The sequence below is a fragment of the Dermacentor variabilis genome, chromosome 7 (assembly GCF_050947875.1).
Source record: "Dermacentor variabilis isolate Ectoservices chromosome 7, ASM5094787v1, whole genome shotgun sequence".
NCBI lineage: Eukaryota > Metazoa > Arthropoda > Arachnida > Ixodida > Ixodidae > Dermacentor > Dermacentor variabilis.
In genome coordinates, this window is record NC_134574.1 from 75,292,047 (window position 1) to 75,307,323 (window position 15,277).

Below are 15,277 nucleotides of genomic sequence, written 5' to 3' on the forward strand. Positions count from 1 at the left end.
CGATGCGGTCGCTTTATTCGTGTCATCACCTCCCTAACGTGAACGCATTGTCGTCGTCTCGTGGTCTTCGTACCGCGTTAGTTGTTTTGTCGACGTCAAACTTGTTTCATAACTGTATTATAGTCATAGTTTCGCGATTTAATCGTGGCTATGATACTTTTGTCACGACGTCATCGTTAGACAGACGCTATCATAACTCATTTGTCTGACAATGTCATCATTGTCATACCATAACATCACTGCAGCTTTGTCATCTGACTCTCGTCATGCAGCGTTCGTCACGCAGTCGTCGTCATGCATGTTTCTCAATGACGCCATAATCGCGCTATTTTCATCCCACACTATCGTCACCCCATTATAGTCATGCCGTTGTCATGCGTCGTCACGTAGTCGTCGTTACGCATTCGCTCTCATACTGTCGTAGGGATTCCGCGGTGGTGTTCCATCATCATCGTTGTAACTTTGACATCCAACTTTCATCATGCCGTCCTCGTCACACCGTCTTCGTCATATAGCTTTCGTGATACAGTCCTTTTAACGCCATTCTCTTGAAAAACTCGTCCTTACCCCATTGTCTTCACTCCGTTGCCATGACACCGTCATCCCTACATCAACGTCATACAGTCATCGTCACACATTCGTTGTCATACAGTCGGAGGGATGCCATTGCGGTCATTTCATCATCATCGCTATAACTTATACATCCAACTCTCGTCGTGCTGTTGTCATCTACACCTTTGTCGTTATGTCATCGTTTTCAGGCTCTACTTTCATAGTCATCATCACTCGAGCACCATCATCCCATCGTTGTCAGGTCTTCGTCACTATATCCCTTTGGTTGATAAATCGACATGATTCCGACTTCAATCTAAATTTCCCATGCTGTCATCATTCAACGGTGATAATACCCTTGTTGTCATTTTGTCTTCGTCACATAGACGCTATCATGCATCCTTTGTCATACCGTCGTCATACCGTCTCCCTTGTGGCATCATAATAACTACCACTCATTCATCCTGTTCTTAGCATAACGTCTTTGTGCCATCAGCGTCACTCCAGTTTCGTTGTCCGACATTCGTCACGTTATCGCAGTACCGCCATCATCGTCTACAGGTTTCTGGATGTGGTCATTGTCACGTTATCGTCACCATAGGCTTGTGGCCATCGCATGGTCATCATGCCGTCACTGCATCGTCGCCATACAGTCTTCTTCGTGCATTCGCGGTCACACCTTCGTGCGAATGCCGACGTGGTCATTCCATCGTCATCACGGTAACTTCGACAACCGACTGTCATCATGCCCTCCTCGTCATGGCGTTATCGTCATGTCGTCACGGTCTGGCTGATTTATCACCATCGTCATCACTTCGGTAACGTCATCATATTGTCGTGATGCCGACCTCGATCCACCAACGTCACTTCTTTTTCATTATTATATGGTAATATAAGTGTCATGCTTCGATCGCGATTATGGTGTCGTTGTCATGGCATTGTTGTCATTGCGTCATTGTCACATAAGAGCTATGATGCATCTTTGGTGTTACTATCGCCGTCATACCGTCTTGTTCGTCACATCGTCGTCATACCCGCTTCTTCATCCCATCATCCTCATGTCGTCGTCATCACGTTGTCATCGTTATAACACCGTCATAATTCAAGAATCGACATCTCACTGCTGACCTGCCATCGTCATTATGCGCATATTTATTATATGGTACTAAGGAGAAACTAGGAATAGGCAAGGATCAGATGTACGCGTAGAGAGTCAAAGCCGGTAATATCATTACTAATATGGATGAGATAGTTAAAGTAGCTGAGGAGTTCAATAGAAATTTGTACAGTACCAGTGGCACCCACGACGATAATGGAAGAGGGAATGGTGTAGACGAATTTGAAATCCTACAAGTAACGCCGGAAGAAGTAAAGAAAGCCTTGGGAGCTATGCAAAGGGGGAAGGCAGCTGGGGAGGATCAGGTAACAGCAGATTTGTTGAAGGATGGTGGGCATATTGTTCTAGAGAAACTGGCCACCCTGTATACGCAATGCCTCATAACCTCGAGCGTACCGGAATCTTGGAAGAACGCTAACATAATCCTAATCCATAAGAAAGGGGACACCGAAGACTTGAAAAATCACAGACCAATCAGTTTACTGTCCGTTTCCTACAAAGTATTTACTAATGTAATCGCAAATAGAATCAGGAACGCCTTAGATTTCTGTCAACCAAAGGACCAGGCAGGATTCCGTAAAGGCTACTCAGCAATAGACGATATTCACACTATCAATCAGATGATATAGAATTGTGCGGAATATAACCAACCCTTATATACAACTTTCATTGGTTACGAGAAAGAGTTTGATTCAGTCGAAACCTCAGCAGTCATTGAGGCATTACGGAATCAGGGTGTAGACGAGTCGTATGTAAGAATACTGAAAGATCTATAGCGGCTCCACAGCCACCGTAGTTCTCCATAACGAAACGAACAAAATCCCAATAAAGAAAGGCGTCAGGTAGGGAGACACGATCTCTCCAAAACTATTTACAGCGTGTTTACAGGAGGTATTAAGTGGGGATAAGTGTTAAGAATTGGGGATAAGTGTTAAATGGAGAATACCTTAGTCACCTGCCATTCGCTGATGATATCGCCTTGCTTGGTAATTCAGGGGACCAATTGCAATGCATATTCACTGACGTGGAGAGGCAAAACAGAAGGGTCGGTGAAAAATTAATCTGTAGAAAACTAAAGTAATGTTTAATAGTCTAGGAAGAGAACAGCAGTTTACGATATGTAGCGAGGCAATGGAAGTGGTAAGGGAATACGACTGCTTAGGACAGGTAGTGACTGCGGATCCGGTTCATGAGGCTGAAATAATTAGAAGAATAAGAATAGGCTGGGGTACGTTTGGCAGGCATTCTCAGACCATGAACAGCAGGTTGCCATTATCCCTCCAGACAAAAGTGTATAACAGCTGTGTCTTACCAGTACTCATGTGCGGGGCAGAAACCTGGAGGCTTACGAAAAGGGTTCTACTTAAATTGAGGACTACGCAACGAGATATTGAAAGAAGAATGATAGGTGTAACGTTAAATGATAAGAAAAGAGCAGATTGGGTGAGGAAACAAACGCGAGTTAAAGACATCTTCGTTGAAATCAAGAAAAAGAAATGGGCATGGGCAGGACTTGTAATGAGGAGAGAAGATAACCGGTTGTCATTAAGGGTTACGGACTGAATTCCAAGGGAAGCCAAGCGTAGCAGGGCGCGGCAGAAATTTATGTGGGTGGATGAGATTAAATTTGCAGGGACAACGCACCCCCAATTAGTAAATGACCAGTGTAGTTGGAGAAATAGGGGAGAGTCTTTTGCCCTGTACTGGGCGTGGTCAGGCTGATGACGATGATGATGATGATGACGATGATGATGACGATGATGATGATGAAGGAGATGTTGCCTTTACTTGGCCCCGGATACTCCTTTTCTCATAGAGCCTTAAAATAATTAACCCTAATGCATTAAAACAAATAATCAACTTCAAATAATAATAATGCCAAGTCCAGTCACGTAAGTACGCTAATGCTTCACTTAAACGAAAAGTAAACTCAGGAGCACACCAACCCAACGTCCAGTCATATAAGTGCACTGACGTGAAAACAAAGTCCGGTCACATCGCTACACTAAAATCAGGGCACACAAGAAAGCACGCATTAGATTCAAATGAAGGTAAATTATTCCAGGCACTGAACTGGCCAAAGCCGCGTTAGGCCATGGACATAAGATCTTAGGTCATGGACCTAAGATCTTCCAGAGGCTGAAGGGCCTGCGGCCTAATGTCACTATATGACGTGTTAAGCGTTGCCTGCGTGTGTCATTTCGCGGACATTATACCAGAACATGTCCTATATCTTCTTCCGCGTGGCTTCCACTTGGCCAGTGCATGCCGAACTCTCAGCTCTTGAAATGTTATGTGGAAAGTGCTTTGTGTAAGCGGTAAAGAGCCGCAGATTATGATTGAACGGTTCATAGGCTCTGTTTGTATCAAATGTAGTCGTAATTTTAAATTCAAGCGATGGGTCAATGTGAAATAAATCTCAAGCTTTCGAGTTCTGATCAAATCATCTCGCTTTGGAACGAATGACTGAGACTTAGTATGTGGCGCGATTCGCCTTGGGTTAGGGGGAGAGCATGTGTACCGTTATGACATGTCCTTGTCCATTTGCCTTGCCTGCTTAAACATTTCTGGGAATATCGCAATGGCCAGGTACCCATTGGAAGAACAATGTGCGAATCCATTCATTTGCTTTTTTGGGTTCCTTTAGTGTCTCCTAAACTAACGCCATGTTTCGCAAATTGATGATGTCGCTATGAAGTGGAAACAAAGCTGCCTTCGAATCACAAAGGATGACCTATTGTTCCCCTTTTTGCATTGAATTTATGCATCGTAACATAGGCAATTTTGCACAAAACTCCGCTGCTGATGATGATGTCGTGTGACATATTTTAAAAGTCTTTATTTGCTTCCATTCTGGAATGACAAAGGTAGCTGCAGAAGAATTTGATTGGCAAGAACCATCTCTATACGCTTTAATATAGCCAGAGTATCGAAACCATATCTGTTATAACGATAGTTGTGCTGCTAGCCTAATCATAACTTGTTTGCGAATAATTCCTTCAGTCTAAAGTTCGATCTTTGGGGAGCCGCGGTGAAGAGTACGAGAACATCTCAGAACCTAAATTCGTGATGTGGTAGTAGATGGTTGCGCATCCGTAACACCGTTTGCATAATGCTATCCAGCAATTGGTAGTGCAATTGCTAGTGCAATTGCTTGCTGGTGCCTTTTCTGTTCCAATAAAACGCGACAGTAGTGTCGACTAGTATCAACAATCCTCATTATAGAAAATGGAGGATGACGTGCCTCTGCAATTACCAGGAAACTTCAAGTTGCTCTGGAATGCCTGAACATACTCCGAGAGTCCTAGCTATTAATCGTTGAGTTCCTTCTTCAGATGAAGGGCAGATTCAATGCAGAACAGGTGAAGAACGCGCCACCTATTGTTTTACAGACAGACCTTCCCCCTGCCGTACCTGCTAGGCGGCGAAGAACATGTATTATTGAGTTTGTTTGCTCTTGGAGGGCCTTAATGTGAGAAATTGAAGAAAGTCGTGCCCCCAGCATAACCCCCTCAATATTGTGTTGTTTTACTATGTGAAAAGGCTGTACCTCAAGACGAAGCTAAATATCATTTAGATATCCTCCGGTGAAAGGCAGCACGGCCGTCTTACTGTGCGGCAGTTCCATTCTTCTTTTCCTTAAGAATTTTTCCAAAATATTTAGGATTTCGTGCAAAGTTGATTGAACAAGTCTGGTACTTGAACGAAAGGCCCAAATACAAACACCGTGCGCATATATGGAGTAGTGTAGCGCAGTTGGAAATCTCCGCTGTAAATCCGCCATTAAAGGGACACTAAAATGAAAAATGATTTCTTCTGCATCAGTAAATTACCGTTATACAACACCAAAAACACCACTCTTACAACGATAAGACGTTTCGTAAGCCAGAAAAAGCGCAAGAACAAAATACGGGTGGCGACGCCTACTAAAGTTCCCGAACCTGGGGGCTGTGACGTCTTGTATATTGATGTAGGGCCTACTAGTTATATATAGCGGTACAGATTGACTACATTGTGTTCTAAAGGAACCAAATAATAAACATGGCAAGTTTAGGGAACCTTTATTCAGCCAACACGGCCCAAATGCGAAAACATACTTTGGTACCCCTGGCGTCACGCTGACGTACCGGCACTGGGGTTTCGGCGCGACATTCAAATACTCATACTTGGACCTTCATTTTCTCATCTAATAATCAAACTATTTTTTTGAAACGACTGCCTGCAGGGTTCTCAAACAATGCTTAATTAATCTGAAATGATTTATTGTTTCGCTTCAGTGTCCCTTTGAGCATTTGAGGAGAAACTGACCAAATACATTGACTTGTGTGACTTTCTTTAATGAAAATATGCGAGCAACTTTTTCCTTCGCATGTTTGAATAAATACTGGTCTGCCATTCAAGAAGTTTGATATCCGCTGTAGCACCCTTCCAGAGACCACAGTTCTGGCAGCCCACCGCATATACAAGCCTTTTATAATGCCCCTTTTGCGTTCGATCAATATCATTCTATCTTCGTCACTGCATCGTCACTGCATCGGTGTCATGCAGTCGTCGTCAAGTATCCGTGCACTAGGTGACTTTGGCAGGCGAGTGCCCTAAGAAAGTGAGACAATATCAAGGTATGGGCATATAGTCAAAGAAACGAAAGTCCAAGTGTCACCACTACATGTGTTAAATCAATATGATTTCAGAAATATGGCTTGTTGCTTGATTGCTGGATTGCTGTTCGTATTACTGTCGATGTTGATCGTGATATAAGTTGTGACGTCTTTCTCTGTTCGCGTTTTTAGGTAACCAGCCTCGTCATTAAATTGTGGTTTTATCACGTAAAGTCCCAAGTTATATTATTGTGCGTACAAAACAAAAAACACAGACAAACGTGTGCAAGCCGGTAGTGTCTGGCACACTCAGGATTGCTGTTTGACCGAGACGAGATTACAATGAGTTTCTGTCTGTGACGGGAAATTATTGCGGCCATATGGACCAGTGCGCAGTATGGCGTGTTCCGCTGTGGTGTGGTGGGTGTGCCATTATGAACGTGCACGACACTCATTTTAAGATTGTGGCTGGTGTCATCTCCAACCAATCTGCTTTGCCGTTATGAATTTCATGCTTACATCTACTCTTCATTACGGTGGAGCCAGCATTTCTCTTTACTCTTGTGTTTTAAGCATCGGGACGACGGATTTCGAGGGGGGGGGGCATCGATGCGCGTACTGATTTAAACTTTTTGGGGGACTGCATTTTACCCGCTTACAACTTATGTTATCGCTCATCGCAAGAAGCGTAGGTATTATTTGGAACTTACGCGAATGTTATCGCTGATTCTCTTAGTTGTATATGTTCTCGCCGAACTCTATGTGATCAGATTGTATGCTCAAAACGAATAGCATCGTCATTTCTGTAAGGTGCGCGAGCACCAACGATTTCGTTAACCTCGCGGACAACTTCCTTTGGCTATGAAGGGAAATTTATGGACGTGTGGGTGCTGCACATGTGTTGCCGCGCCAAGTAGTCCGGCAGCGTTTGACAGTGCTTTCTTTGCTCAGTGCCAGACTTTCATGTTAGTATAACTAGAGGGAAATCTGGCGCTGCGATCGTTCAACCATCGTGCGAATGATGGGAAGTACAGGCTACGATTTGGCATTCTGTTGAATGGCGAACTAGTCTACAAGTATTTTTTGGCAGTTTTGGCTTCGCTCCAAGCGAAATTGCTATAACCTGCATTGGGACAGTGCGTCGCAAAGCTCTCTGCCTTTGTTCTGTTGCTCGAAGTGGCGCTAGCACTTTGGGCAAGCGGCTGAGACGGTGTTTGTGTCGCGGTGTGGTGTCGAAGCCCTGACGACAATGCGATGCCATCGTAAACGTTGAAAGAACATGCGTTGACCATCTGGACCTTGGTTTGTTTAGTTAGGCTTGCGTAGTAGCGTTACATGGTTGATGAAACTTGAGAATACCAAAAAGAAGATACTACTGATACAAGACATAGACAGTTGTACTTCTAGGGGCTTGAGAATAAAATTTTATTGAGGGCTTCATTATGCATTACTCATTTCTGTGCTCATTTAAATGCATGGTTTAGGACTTTGAGCGCACAAACTTACTTGTCGTAGGACAGGCTGCTGCTTCCTGGCTGTAGTTTAGTGTCGCAAAACGGTTATGTGCAAAGCGACGCCATAATGCTTCGGAAGCGGCACGTCGATATAATTTATAAGGAAGCATACTTGTAGGAGTCCACATGCGTCCTAGCTAGCACTGCAGCAGATGTGCTTAAAGGTACTTGAAGGCGTTCAACAATCGTGACAACCGATGCAGCCTTTCGAAAGAGTGAGAGAGTTCGCAAGTGATTCTCGTCTGCGAGAAACGTCTCGCGTTTGCAGCGAGCAGGCGTAGTAGCAGACGACACTTGTAGCATTCCTCTCAAGGGCGCAACACTTTCTGACAAAGCAACATTCTTATTTCCATAAATACTTCCTGAGTATCTTTATATAAGTACATGCACTGTTGTTATTGCTGTTGTAAAAATAAATAAATAATTATTCTCTGGCATTAAATAGGGAACACAATCGCACAACAATGCATACCCTGGTGTGCCCTGCTGATAAACCATAGTAAACCGTGCTTCAATATCAAAGTCATACAAAGTTTATGTAACGTGTTGTACACTATATAAGATCGTGCAGAAATAAAATTAGATTTTACGGGATAATATTTAGGTACAGCTTCGTTTACTGCGCCGCAAGCAAATGCCACTAGTCTAAAGATCGAAGTCAATCCGAAGCCTGTACTTCCGATCATTCCCATGTAGGTTGACGCAACGCTCATGAGAGCCCCGAAGACACTAGCGCCACATTTCCCTCTCCGGTATTTATTTAGAAACTCTATGCTACAAACAGACGCTGAATCGCCGCGGTTTCCCCGTGCGACGGTTTTGCGTTTCCCAGACGCGGAAGGGAAAAGAAGCAAGATAGCTAAACCTCTACTCTCAGTGGTGCATTCTGTCATATGAAACTGCTGCTAATAGGGTGCTTATGCTTCGTCTTCCGCAGCCTAAACCACGGAGGATTAAAACGCGGGAATTTTTTAAAGAGAGCACTCACTTGTGCGCGCTTTGCATCCGTAGCTTTCCCTTCATAGCCACAGAAAATTGTCCGTGATTATAGAACCTTAAGACGACGCGCTTGAGTCGCAGATCATACGTTCGACAGTCATCGACTGTGCTCGCCGCAGTCGTTGTGCATTCAAAGTCACTTGCTTTTAGGGGAACAAGTTTGCCCAATAAAGAGTTAGTTTTGTGATACGCAGTCTTCCTGTAATGTGCTATTCACCGTCACTACAATGTGACACCATTGACGCTGCACCGACGCAGTAGAATCTCCAGGTGATCGATCTCTGCAGTCTCAGTCACCTCTTATCGTCTGGTTTGGATTCCCGGTTGACTCATCACCAGAGATTTGATGTCTAGGCGCTACAGATTCCATTTTAGGTTTCATAACAGACATTAAACCTGTAATTTATGGCTTATATGGACGCCAGAAACTGTGAGTTAGGCATGTATAGGCTCAATTAAAGAACTCCCGCTGTGAATGTGGGGATAAATTATGATTTTAAAAAGAACACAGCCGACTAAGCCCTAATCTTATGCATTCATTTTTTGCCGATAGTATGGAGTGACGGAAAATGTGCAAGTTACAAGATTTATATGAAATATTTTGTGGATAGACGCAAGTATAAAAAATTGGTGAATTAAGTGACAAAGAATCACCATTTAAGAAATTTATTGGTTCATATTGTGTATTTTTTTGCTGAATATAAGTTTGCATGCAGAAAAGGAACACGCTCAACATCCACCGAAGTTAGTGGCACATGCACGTAGTTTTCAACGTTCAATTGTCTTATTTCCTATGGAATTGCAGAATGTTCTCAATTCAGAGCCTTCGACAGTTCTTTCAGTAACCAAAGCCTGAGGTGGCTGTCCGAGATGGGTTGATGTTGCGAACCACCTCTCAGCAGCTGGTACGATTCGGATTGCGGCGAACCTTTACTGAACGTGGAAAGTGAGCCCCACGTTGCAGGTCAGAGTTGCGCCCGAGCACTCAAATTTCTCGATAATCTCAGCAAAAAAAGTTGAGTTAGCGCACAGCTACGCTAAGCCACCTTCATCTGTTTGGTCCTGTAGAGCAGTTTGAACCCTTCTCACAGCGACACCCTCGTGTGATGCAAAGCTGTTAACATTCCGCTGCCTGAAGTCAAGTTCCCCAGCGGGAGATGGCATTATAAGCAAGATTAGGCTATGGAAAAACGCCGAAATGGGCATTTTTCTATCCTGAAAATTCAATACAGGCACCTGCATCGAAACAGGCACAATAAGGGAGCACTAAAATGTTCGAAGACCAATATTTCGGGTATATATAGTAAAAGTGCGACCGATAATTACAAAACAAATAAAACTGGCATTTTGGTTAAAGTTCCAGTCTCATCACTTAGAAGTTTATTTGCATCTTTCATTGTTAATTTTCCATGCCTTTACATAATTCCTTTCTGCTCGCTTTCTGGCATGTCGCAGGCGTTATTGTGCGAGCAATTTGCTGATATTTGCAAATAGAGTGTCTATAGGCTAACGCAAACATCCTTTCCGCAGAATGAGCCAGCCTAGTAGCGGACTGCACATGTGATAATTTAGTAACCTCTCAGAGGGCCTAAGCTATTGCGGTTGGCGCCATATATCAGAGTGATTATAATAAAAGCGCGATAAGTAATTACTTGTAGTCGTGCGATAGATCGTGCTCAGATAAATACAAATAAGCAACAGCAGATAAATGCTTCACCACTCTGATAGATAAATAAACGTGTCTCCACTATGCTTTCAAAATAATGACAGCTGAATTGTGTACTTAAGGAACAGGGTACGAATATCGGTGAAAGTGACTACGGAACGAGAAAGATGGCAAGCAGCAGTTTTCTGCTGCATGAACTGGCTTTGCGGTACTACACTGTCGCATGTTATGACAGAGCTGTTTTCTTACGCCGACGGAAATGTTAATTCCGGAAAGGTTTGTATTCCACCTGCACTGTATATAGCCACAGCAGTTGTGAAATGAACCTATGACTTCTCGGTTAACGACGGAACTCTCATCTGATAATTCGCTGGCAGAATGTAGCTATTGTATACAGTCAGCGTGTATGGGGTCTTAGGTGTTGTAGCGCTAGTCTATGGGTCTGGCACCGCGAATACACGACTGGCTTCACGGTTACAGCAAGCCCGATGACGGTTTCGTCCCTTTTTAATTACCGCGATAAAGGGACGCAATGATCATACCAATTTATAAAAACTCCTTGATTATTTTTTTTGTTTTCAGTTACTTTCCAGAGTTGCTTTAGTAACCATAGATCCACGAACTTAGGCATGAGTTGTCTGACTAAATATAAGCAAGACCCATACCGAACAGTTTGTCAGAGTGCCATTGAGTACCTGTTCATTGTCCTTATGGTGCGTTTGAGCTCGGGCGAGCCGGGCTAGGTCTGATTTCTGTGAGCTTGACCCCCTAGTGAGCCTTGGGTTAGATATATATTTTGCGAGTTAAATTATTGAACTTTGTTTACTTTTCATACTCATGGTAGTAAGTGTAGCAAAGTGTTTTGTTTTCTGCGTCATCTTCCCTTCTTGTGTACAGGCATATATTTGCGTGTACATACTACATAAGACGTTTATGCTTGCAATTTGTGCTAAATATATCATTGGATGTTCATACGTTGCAGGTATATCGCATGTTCTGAAATCGCATAGCGGGATGCCTGCATTCAACGTGTGAATACACAGTAAGAATCCAAGAATCCAGTGAAATAATCGTTATGCTTATATTGAAATGCATAAATAACAACGTAAAAAAATGAAAGGTTGTGAATAAAGAGCGGGTACCTCGACTCTCCTTATTCTTACCAGGTCATTAAACCTGCAGTCGCTACGCCTTACTTGACACTCGTCTACGCTTTCACACCTTTGTGGATTTTTGGCATTCACATTTCTTAGTCGCTGCTGCCTAAGCAAAATATTTATGTTTTTAGGGGTTCAGATCATTCAGCAATTTATTTTCGCAGGCTACCATCATTTATAAAAGCCGACACGCCGCCATATTGTGATTTATGCTTTTCTCATTACTTCAGCGTGCAGAAACACCGAATACATGTTTTGGTGCAAACGTCATCACTACATCCCTGGAGTCTTGTGTCCTGGAGTTCAGCGATGGCAATGCGAGAAAACTAAGTTTAGGTGCGCATGCAGGGAAGGGACAGCCCAGAGGTGGGACGCCTACTGCGTGCCTTACAGGGACTGTGGTAAGTACGTTAATTCTAGCTACTGCACATTGCTTTCACTCGGGCACTGAAGTGTTAGCCACAGCTTGCGTGAGCTGATTAATATCACGATTGTGTCCTTCCGCTTTCCCAACATCGTAGACAGACAAGACAAGACAGAATGACTAACTCAATAACTGACTCACTGAGTGTGACTGACTGCCTCATCGGCCAGCTGGCTGGCTAGCTGGCTAGCTGTCTAACTGGCTGGCTGGCTGGCTGGCTGGCTGGCTGGCTGGCTGGCTGGCTGGCTGGCTGGCTAATTGGCTGGCTGGCTGGCTTGCTGGCTGGTTGGCTGACTGACTCTGTTCCGCTTTTATACTGGTGCCAACAGTAAAAATACTCTACACTTCGAGAATTTCGCAGTGTACTGCTCGAATAGGCGTGACTTGTCAGGGAACATGAAGCAAACCCAAGGACGCAACTTTTTAAAAAGATTTTAAGGGGGTAGTTTCAATCGCGCCAGAAAAGTATACTCCCACTTAAAGCAAGGTAAGACAGAGTAGTCCAGATTTTGTGAAACATTTAATAGGCGCTGTTTATATCACCTTGACCTCCATTCATGCAGCAGCATCGATTTATCTGTGCAGAGAAAAAGAGCAGCATGGAATAGTGAAATAGATTGTAATCATAACCGTTTCCGATGGTTGTAACTTTCCGCATAGTTGGGCACACTGTGCCATAACATTTTGGCTAACGCCAGCGCTCGTTACTCGCACCAACAGTGCGATGAATTGTAAGTTGCTTATTTCTGTTTGTTTTCCTTCTTTTTGGCACCTCCGCTCCTAGATACGCTTACGCCTCACTACCCACACCTCTTCCACCATTGTTCTGACGTCTGGCTAGTCTGACTAGTTGACACTTCTGTATACGCAGTTTCTAGTGCCCCAACGACAGATTCTTATCTTCGCTCTGTCTTTTTTTCATAAACCTTGGATATATATTGCAAATAAAGTCTTCAGGGCCTTCAATCCAGAAAAAGTAAGTAAAATATGCTTATTTAAAATTGTCTCTTGAAAGAGAGCTCTTGTCCGTGTACCTTTCTTCTGTAGTTCGTGCCGTTTCGCGCTGTCAGTTGTTCAGTATGGAATACCAACATGTCCAAGTACCTATATGTTGAAGCATATTGATGGGATAACTCCATTACACTTATTCTCCGTACAGATTGTCGCTCATGATCCTGTTCATTTCCCTCTTTTCCTCCCCTGAGCATAGTAGCAGTTCAGAGCACTCTCGGCTAAGGCCGATTTCTCGGCTTTGCCTTAAATAAGTCCTCCCGGCACTCTGTCTTGAATACCGCCGTAAACCAAAGGTCCGCCATCAACAAACTAATTGATTGCTTTTACATGAGCAAGTGATACTATTAGAGCACGTCGGACGAGTTTGTTTCCATTCATAATGAAGTTTAGAAGCGCGAAAAGACAACAGAGATGAGATAGAAGAAAAATTAACGCTGAGTGACCACTGAAGTTTTGTGTTAGTTGGTAGTGTTCTAATTTCTGTGCGAAAGACGCGGTAGTCCCAAGTGTCTGGGTAATCACGGGCTCATTTAAGCCAACTCGCTGTTCCGTGATGTTTTGTTTCCCAATTCTAAGATATAGGTATACCTCTTGGAATAAACAGACCCTTGAAATTCTTATGCATTTAGTGTAGACGTTCAAGACATGCATTATTCTATACTTCAACATAAGCTACTTCATAGCGAAAGGACAATAATAAGCAAGCTTTGATTGGAAAAGTGGTATCTCTGCCATGGGGTTCATGTAGTTACTAGCTTTCTACATTCGATCCCTGCTAATTGGTTGGGGTACTGGAATGATCTACAGGTGTGGAACTCGCATTCGTTCGTGCGTTGCGCACATCGTAAGCAAAAGTTGTTTTGGGCCACATTAATCGACAACTAAGTAAACGACTACATGGAATGTCTCAAATGCAATGTGTGCATTTAAATATACGCCGTCATTCCACCAAGACACTTCGCTACACGTTTGATTTACCAAATGGTTGCCAGATACACCTTCTTGACGGTGACTTGAGGTGGACACTAATCACATTTGTTGCAGTTATAAGCGAAGTTTCTCTAAATCTTTAACTGGCTTTTATTAGGACCGCTCAAAAGTAGTAAAAAGTGCGACCGCTATGCCTAGCTTGGGCTCGGTTCATGGAAGTGTTTTTTGCACAGGTCTCAAGAAATCTTAATAAGCCAGACTAGGCAAATAAATACGCAGACGTAAGCAATAGGTGCGAGGGATAAGCTAAATAAAGTAACTGTTTTCTTCCTTATCATCATCGCATGCTGGTGTCACAAAAAATAATTTGCTAATTGTTATTTTGTCACTGTAGCCCTGAAATTCCTTGGTTTCCTTAGGTAGGTTTGTGTATCGGTCGACAAAAAGAAAACACGATATTCTATAAGTTATCGCATCTTGTGTAAGGTAATTAACAAGGTTAAATTCCTGCCTTGCCCGCACAGGCGGAGCATACAGAGTTCCGCTATAGTGCGGAAAAGTTCGTATTCGCAAGAGCGGACTATGCCTAAATGATCTGCTCAGAGAACAGAAACATAGCATTCGGACTAATGCCCAGCCTCATTTAGCAGCTCATCATAACACATATAGCATGTGAGCCGCTTTTTTTATGAAACAGACGATTTAGCACTAGTAAGAAGCAGCCGCAAGGCTTGTGATTGAGACCTATACCGTTGCTCGCAGTAACATGCACATTACTCAGCCTTGTGTCCGGCCCTGGAACAACGATGTGCGAAATTTGTCTGTCCACCGTCTCTGTAATTCTGATGCGACTGTATTACCATATATGTCTGTAAAGTGATAGTGTAGTAAATTCCGTTATTTTCTTGCTGTTATATTGACCAGTATATATATATATATATATATATATATATATATATATATATATATATATATATAGATATATACATATCACTTGAATTCCCTGCTAAATTTCAGTGGAGTATGAGCTCTCACCCAGTGTTTTATGTTGTCCCAGTTCCCTTTTTTCGCTCTTTCGTTTCAGTGTCTCACTGGTAGAGTACACTGTGATCGTTTTTTGTTGTAGTGCTTAGATACAAACAAGACAGGTTTAAACTTTGTCAAGCATGACAAGTACTCTGCCTGTATCTCACTGGGCATCAAACTCGATAGGGTGTAGAAAGGCTGGGGAGAAAGATTATTCAGGTTACTCTGTCAACGTGCGACATTGTAGTGCACGTTTTGTTTAACGAAGGATAAATCACGC

At 43.2% G+C, this 15,277-nt stretch overlaps 1 protein-coding gene across 1 annotated transcript in view; it reads left to right on the top strand.

Annotated features, from left to right (window-relative positions):
• Positions 1-15,277, top strand: part of LOC142586849 (uncharacterized) — a 513,536-nt gene that overhangs the window by 424,456 nt on the left and 73,803 nt on the right. The window contains exons 3-4 of the mRNA XM_075697720.1: positions 11,834-12,004; positions 12,978-13,003. Coding sequence (XP_075553835.1) covers positions 11,834-12,004; positions 12,978-13,003 — 197 coding nt within the window. The remainder of the gene's footprint in view (positions 1-11,833; positions 12,005-12,977; positions 13,004-15,277) is intronic.